The 8,321-nt window shown below is 42.3% G+C and overlaps 1 protein-coding gene across 1 annotated transcript; it reads right to left on the bottom strand.

Moving 5' to 3' along the window:
• Window positions 1-2,459: 2,459 nt before the first annotated feature.
• Window positions 2,460-7,663, bottom strand: LOC117387484 (clarin-3). The gene is made up of 3 exons (XM_033984997.2): window positions 7,300-7,663; window positions 4,423-4,605; window positions 2,460-3,198 (listed from the first exon to the last, which is right to left on the bottom strand). The coding sequence occupies exons 1-3, from the start codon at window positions 7,646-7,648 to the stop codon at window positions 2,921-2,923; spliced, it is 810 nt and encodes a 269-aa protein (XP_033840888.1). The 5' UTR covers window positions 7,649-7,663; the 3' UTR covers window positions 2,460-2,920.
• Window positions 7,664-8,321: the final 658 nt, after the last annotated feature.

Here is an 8,321-nt window from a genome sequence, read left to right as displayed (position 1 = left end):
ATCTCACTGTATTTTATATAGATTCAGCCCCTCTCTCTGCTCTTTTTTAGCTGCTAAACTGTTTATTTCTTTGTATATATCTCATTGTATTTTGTATAGATTCAGCCTCTCTCTCTGCTCTCTTTTGGCTACTAAACTGTTCATTTCTTCACATATATATCACTCTATTTTCTATAGATTCAGCCCCACTCTCTTCTCTTTTTTGGCTGCTAAACGATTCATCTCTTTATATATATCTCACTGTATTTTGTATAGATTCAGCCCCTCTCTCTTCTCTCTTTTGGCTGCTAAACTGTTCATTTCTTCAAAGGTTTATCATTGTATTTTGTATAGATTCAGCCTCTATCTCTTCTCTCCTTCAGCTGTTAAACTGTTCATTTCTTCACATTAATATCTCACTGTTTTTTGCATAGATTCAGGTCCTCTTTTTGCTCTCTTTTGGCTGCTAAACTGTTCATTTCTTCACAGGTTTATCACTGTATTTTGTATAGATCCAGCCCCTCTCTCTGTTCTCCTTCAGCTGCTAAACTGTCCATTTCTTCACATATATCTCAGTGTATTTTGTAAAGATCCAGCCCCTCTCTCTCTCTTCTTCCCCCCTTCAGCTGTTAAACGGTGCATTGCTTCGGCCGATACCTTGACACTTCTGTCCTTTTGATCCTGCTGAATCTTTTTAGTGTGGCGTTTTTCTGCAGAAACACGACCCAGCTCCACACAGGAGACTAGTGCATCCTTCTACAAGTGTCTGAAGTGAGGCAGGAGCGAGCGCTTTGAAGGCAGGTACCATGCGTGGAGACGAGAGAGAGGGACGTGCCCAGACAGAGACAGGGGCACCGGGGGCAGGGCAGGGGAGGGTATGGGGGCCAGGGGAAGAGGTAACAGGACACCCCACTCGGCTGTGCTGGTGTCAACACAGAGAGAAACAGAGAGAAAGAGAGACAGAGGCACAGGTGGCAGACAGAGAGAGAGGAGAGGACAGTGAATCAGCCACATGTGGTGTCTGCCTCTGTGGGTTTAAAGGAAAAGGAATTTGATGAGTTATTTCGTATATGACCAAAAAAAATCTATGTTTTTTATTTATTTACAACAAATTTTAGTGTACACAGATTTACAGATTTACATCATTAGCATCATCATCTTGAATATCCAAGATGTTTTTGTAAATAAATGTTCATACTATTGCATAATTTTGTGGACTGTGATAATAAGATTTAAACTAATTAGACCTTACAAACAGTGGTTCAATCGACAGAGGTGTTTGCTGACAGGTTGGACTGCTCACTAGCGCCTCAGTGTGGTCACGTGATGTTGCTGTGAGTGTTCGGTCAGCTGGTTTAAACAGGCTTTGGAGCAGGTTTCCTAACACCTGAGGCAGGACGACAGCGCCATCTGCTGTCTGACTTCTTCAGGGCAGTGTCCGAGGTGTGTGAGGAAGAGCGCTACGAGCAGTCCAAACTGTCAGGGATGAAAATAAACTAAACTTGTTGATGTTTGGTACCACAGACTGAGAGAGTGACGTCACCCACAGCGTTCAGCTCCGGTCAAATGAAGCTCATCGAGGATCGACGTTAGCAACCAAAGAGCCAGTCCGGGAGCGAGGCTGTTGAAGATAGCGCCTCTTCCCGCACACACCACTGGTTTAGCAGGGAGCGGGTACATAGCAACGCTGTCAATCAAACCTGTTGCTAACGCTAGCGGGAGAGATATCAGAGAAAGAAGGCGCCTGATTTGTCTGTTATTAATGTTCATATCTTGATTTACAGACACAATAGTGAAATAAAAACCTCAGGATCATGTAGAGCGGGTTAATACGAACATTTAAGACCAAAATGACGAGTCTGACAGCAGCAGTTACAGAGAGAGGGGCCACAGTTTTTCAATAGAAAGTGAATTGGAGCCAGAGTCGATGGAGCTGGAAATGCGCCCATGATCACTTCCTGTTTGGAACGTGGTGGCTAGCAGGTTAGCTTTGTCCATTTATATATACAGTCTATGGTTGGTACGGTGGGAAATGTATGAATCAGCGCGTGACATATATCGTCGGAGAAGCCATGGACGTAGAATGGCAGCCACGTCACTCTCAGACTGCCCCAGGGCTGCTACGACTATAGAAGTGTCCTAGCACCTGTAGCATGAAAATAATTGAGGAGTGAAGCTCAAAGTATTATAGTGGTCGTTGGCTTTTAAAGGTCCTATATTACACTAAACTGACTCTTGTAGCTTTAAGTCATGTTCTGATGTTGTTACCTCCTCAAAAACAGACCTGGAGTTGTGTTTTGTTTCATTCACACATGTTTGAGTAACACTTTATTATTAGTCTGTCTACATCTCCAAAGCTCAAAACGCTCTGTTCCACCTTGTGATGTCATGAAGTGGTAGTTTTCAAGTTAACAGCTCCTTTTACCTTTAGTTCAGTAGAGATTGGGAATTCCAGGACTGAAATCTCATCTAAATGATTCTAGTGAAGGTGTGTGGAGTTTAACAACACAGTGGAGCACTTCCTGTATTGCCACATGATGACATCACAAGGTGGAACAGAGTGTTTTCAGCCTAAATGTGTGTGTTAAACATGTGTGAATGAAACAAAACACAACACAACTGTTCTGTTTGTGATGAGGAAACATTAGAACAGCGATTAAAAATATGAAAAATGTGGTGTTAATAGAGATGTTTATTCCCAGAACTGCACAGATTTTTTGTTAATTTAAAGTTTATAAGAAAAACTGTGATTTCTGAGGCGCAGAGGAAGAAAACCTTGTAAACAGGATTAATGAAAGAAGTGTGAATGAAACAAAACACAACTCCAGGTACGTTTTTGATGAGGGAACAGTGTTTTAACATCAGCTGTGCTCCATGTGTCCTCTTTAAAATGCTGTATTTCTCTAAAATGTAAAAAGTTCTCATAATTATCCCAGACACTTCAGTACATCATGATTTCTTTGGGCGCATCCTCGGTCGGCCTCTGCTGCTCGCGGCGGTGGGTGTACGCCGCGTGGTCGTACAGGTAGATGACCCCGATGGACACCAGAGACAGGACGACGTAAGGGATGACCAGGAAGTATCCGAGCTGGAACGTTGCTTGTTTGTTCCTCATTTCCACCGGAGTGCCGGTTGCTTCTTTAACAACCACCTTCTCCGCCATGTCTGTCGCACTGACCGCCACCGCGAACAGGATGAGGACCAACAGGGAGAGGCCGGCTGAGGGACGACACACAGGTGAGGATGGGTTCAGTGGGAAAAAAAAAAACACTGCCGCCTGGTGGTGATGTCATGTATTGCGTCTATCTTTATTTAGGAACGTTCTGGACTTTCTGAATTATCATCGTTAATATAAGACAACATGTACTTGGCTTTTTAAAGTTTAAATATTCTTAATGGGGCTCACAGATTTGGTTCAGTCAAACTATCTGGACAGGTCAGAGGTCAGTGTGTGTCATGAAGCAAACTCAAAAATTAGATATAGCTGCATGTGGGAGCTCTGGAGTTAGATCATCATGGATTTAAAAAAATCTTTGACACAATACGACCTGAGAGACCACTGAATATCAGGAGCCACAGGGGGGCACCAGTGGCTATAGTGCAAACTGTTCATCTGACAGGACACTAGAGATGGGACAATTAAAAACAATCATATCGTTTATCATCGTAAAAAGGGTTGACAATAATCATTCGGTGGACATTTTATATATTGTGATAATCGCCAACTCAGATAATCGCCATTACATCACGTGAACAACCAGAATTGGACCCTCTTCCTATTAATTTGTATTATAGGGAGGGGGGCCCATGTGAGGTTTATTGCCCCGGGGCCCCCAAATTTCAGTTGACGGCCCTGCTCGACTATAATATTCGTAATAATCGTAGTTATTTTTACTGATAACAAAGTACAAGACTATAACAGTTGTTTAAACATGGAACTTATTCATAATATTAAAGTTATAATTATTCATATCCATAACAACTTTAATCATTATCGTGATATAATCGTCAATCGCAATTATTTTGGCCATGATACTGAAATTTCAGTATCGTTCGCTGACACGTCACTCACATTTCCTATTATAAATCTAGTGAAAGCGCTAGTCGTGGTGGTCAGAGGGGCCGATGGTGCAGATTGGCAGCCTCTGTCCCAGGGCAGCTGTGGCGACACAAGCAGCTCATCACCAACAAATGTAAAATGTGCTAGTAGAAAATACACTCTTACTTCTATTAAGGGCAAAAAGCTTGTTATAATGAACAGAACTAGCTGCAAAACTTTCAGTCTCAATTTAGGTCAGAAGTGTTTTTACTGCAAAACACTGCCTCCTGGTGGTGAGGCCATGTATTGCGTCTAATTCTTGTGTCCCTCATGTTGTTTTGATGCCACTTCTGGACTTTCTGAATAATAATCTTTAACATAAACTCTGACAGAATGAGACTTACCGCTGAGTGCACTGCAGATGTAGAGGCCTATAGGTCCCATGTAGGTCTCATAAGGATTACTGACGCTGTTGTAGAGCGCGATGAGGATACTGAGAGCGGAGAACAGCAGCGACACGGACAGCAATAACACAACCAGACCGTACAGGATAATGGGGGCGCCAGTGTCCTGAAGCTGCGTGAACACTGCGAAACAACAACACCAAATAAATCATGAAGAAGAAGAAGACGCTGTAGGGTTGGAACGAGATCTCATGAGACAAAACGACAAGTTCAAGATCAAAACGCAGTACGCAAATGTCAACAAAAATATGAAATAAAATAAATAAATTACTGAATAAATAAATAAATACATAATAATAAATAAATAAAAATAAAACATTAAATAAATAAATAAATAATAATTAAAAATATATATAAATAAATCATTAATTAATTAAATAAATAAATTGCAAGGCTAAAATTGGAAAGTAAATTGCACTATTTATATATATATATATGGATCATAGTCTGGTAAAGAAGTGGACTAAGGTAACGCCTCTTCCTAACTGGAGCGATATCAGAGAAAGAAGACGCCTGATTTGTCTGTTATTAATGTTCATATCTTGATTTACGGACACAATAGTGAAATAAAAAGCAAAGAATCATGTAGAGCGGGTTAATATGAACATTTTAAGACCAAAATGATGAGTCTGACAGCAGCAGTTACAGAGAGAGGGGCCACAGTTTTTCAATAGAAAGTGAATTGGAGTCAGTGTCATAAAGCGCACTTCATTTCCTATTTGGTACGCGGCGGCTAGCAGGTTAGCTTTGTCCATTTATATATCCAGTCTAAAATCTCGTATCTCATCTCGTCTTGTGGAAACTGCATCGTTCCAGCTCGAGAACAAACCTTTGGCCAATGATTCACTGGATTATATCTTGATTTACTAACAGCCATTATGATCAGGACTTCCTCATTATCCCAGATCATAGTCTTATCTGACACGCCACTGTTTCTGAGAGACTGGTGTGGTGTCTTTAGGCAAGACAGTTCCGTCATCTTCCCCCCAAGGTAGCTGTTGGGTGAAGATTAGCAATGAATATGACTCACTTCATAATAAACTTTGCATTTACCTGGCGCGGTGGTTCAGGGGCTAAAACTTCTCTTAAAAACACAGACTGTATGTGACTGTGTTTGAATGTGAGTTATAAACCTGAGCATTTACGTTAGTTTAAGCCTTGGATCAGAAATAATCGATTTAATGGAGCAAACATGGAAGAACAGAAGGAATAACAACAACTGTATCTAAGTTACAATGTGAACACTACAATGAGGTCCATCTGGTCTTTTCACGGACTGTATATTCAAATGGACGTAGCTAACATGCTAGCTGCTGCGCTCCAAACAGGAAGTGATCATGGGCACGTTTCCAGCTCCATCGACCCATCGCTTCAATTCACTTTCTATTGAAAAACTGCTGCTGTCAGACTCGTCATTTTGGTCTTAAAATGTTCGTATTAACCCGCTTTACATGATCCTGTGTTTTTTATTTCTCTATTGTGTCTGGAAACCAAGATATGAACATTAACAACAGACAAATCAGGCGCCTTCTTTCCCTGAGGTTGCTCACGTTAGCGTTAGCAACAGGTTTGACTGATAACGTTGCTAAGTGCCTGCTCCCTGCTAAACCTGCGGTGCGAGCAAGAAGAGGCGTTACCTTTAACAGCCTCGCTCTGGATTGGCTCTTTGGTTGCTATGATACTTGTGGTCGGAATTCCAAATATGGAAATGGACTCCAAATTAGCCGCTATAACTGCTAGCCTCGGTGAGATTCATTTGATTGGAGCTGAACGCTGTGGGTGACGTCACACTCACTTATTGCACTTCTTCACACAGTTTGTGGACTCAAAGCGAGAAGATCTTTTACCGAGTCCTTCAAATCTTAAGTCCTACCTCAGTGTGAAATCGTCTCTAATATATCTCTATAAATACAACCAAGAGATGTGAACCAATTTCCATCCAGGCCAGTGTTTTGTCTTGATAATGTTTGTAAAAAGACAGTATTACTTTCATTTAGTCTATATTAATTCAAAAGGGGCTGCTGTACATGAATTCTTGATCATTTTTGTAGCCCTGTGCCCAGCTCCAGCTCGTTCTCTAGTTGGATTTTACACCTGTATTATGTAACTGTTTATCTCCATGGAAACGTTATTGCTTTGCCTACAATGTTCCACAGTTTGACTTTAAAACACGTATATCTTTCATCTATTCAACTACAGGCAAAGAAAAAACAAATCATGACACGTGTTATTTTCTTACTGTGAGCAGGGGTCTCGACAATCCCGTGCTCGTCTCTACGGAGATAGATAAGTTTAATGCCATACTGTGGAACAATCCAGGCAAAGCAATAACATCTCCATGGAGACAGTCAGATAGCGGTGTTAGTGTGGGTTTAAAGGGCCCGTATGACGCTGTTTTCTAATGTTTCTTCATCACAAACAGACCTGGACTGAGTTTTGTTTTGTTTTTAGGCTGAGTTCTTCTCTCAAACTGAAAACACTCTGTTCCACCTTGTGATGTCATCATGTGGTGAGACAGGAAGTGCTCCATGGGGTTTTTAAACTCCACACACCTTCACATTTAGAATCTTTTGGATGATTTCAGCCCTGGAATTGTCAATCTCTACTGAAGTAAAGGTAAAAGGAGCTGGTAACTTGAAAACTACAACTTCATGACATCACAAGGTGGAACAGAGAATTTAGAGCTTTGGAGATTTAAACAGATAATAAAGTGTTACTCAAACGTGTGAATGAAACAAAACACAACTCCAGGTGTGGTTTTGAGGAGGGATCCATGGCCTGTACAGTCTCCGGCCTATTTCTTTTCTTCAGACTCACCTTTAAATTTTATGGTTGTTCCGATTAACGGGCAGAACTCCCGGTCAAACGTCCCGGAGAACAGGTCCCACGTGATGACCCCGGACCCGTTAAAGACGTCTGTGCCGCTGGCCGTGCACTCCAGCTTCGTCCGAGCCCACGTCTGCGACATGGCGAAGCCCAAGAGCGCCACGGAGACAGCGGTGCAGCACGCGCACCCCATGAAGTACGTGATCTTCTGCGTGGACGGCATGGTGACTAAAAGAAGACTTAAAATACAACAAGATGAAAACTGTGTCTTTTCTAATCCAAACGGGAGAGGCAGATGAGTGGAGCAGCCTGGGTGGAGTGAGTGTGGAGGCCAGGTCATAAAAGAGCTCGATTATAACCGTGATCTTTGGCCGGACAGAAACGGTCGTCATAGTGAAAGAACACGGTAAATAAAAGTAAACAGGCCCATGTGACTATTGTCTATACTAGATGTTTACTCACTATAGGGAAAAGCCACACACGGTTTAACAAATATCAAATACTCGTTATAATAATATGTCTATAGTGTGTGTGTGTGTGTGCGTGTGTGTGGTGTGGGTGTGTGTGTGTGTGCGTGTGTGTAGAAAATTCCATTTCAAAGTCCTGGTCTTGAAAGTGGAGCGTCGTAAAAATTGAACGCAGATTAATTATTGACTTTGTACGTAATAAAGAGAGAGATAGAGGAGAGAGGGAGTGAGGGAGAGGGAGGGAGGGAGGGAGAGAGAGAGAGAAAGAGGGAGACAGAGAGAGAGGGAGAGAGAGAAAGGGAGGGAGGGAGAGAGAGGGAGATGGAGAGAGAGAGGGAGAGAGGAGAGAGAGAGAGAGGGAGATGAGAGAAAGAGGGAGATGGAGAGAGAGAGGAGTGAGAGAGGGAGATGGAGAGAGAGGGAGAGAAAGGGAGAGAGAGAGAGAGAGAGAGAGGAAGATGGAGAGAGGGAGAAAGAGAGAGAGGGAAATGGAGGGAAAGAGGGAGAGAGAGGGAGAGAGAGGGAGGGAGCAAAAGTGGGAGATGG

This window comes from Periophthalmus magnuspinnatus, chromosome 19, assembly GCF_009829125.3.
Source record: "Periophthalmus magnuspinnatus isolate fPerMag1 chromosome 19, fPerMag1.2.pri, whole genome shotgun sequence".
Lineage (NCBI taxonomy): Eukaryota > Metazoa > Chordata > Actinopteri > Gobiiformes > Gobiidae > Periophthalmus > Periophthalmus magnuspinnatus.
This window is presented reverse-complemented; position numbering and strand designations above follow the sequence as displayed.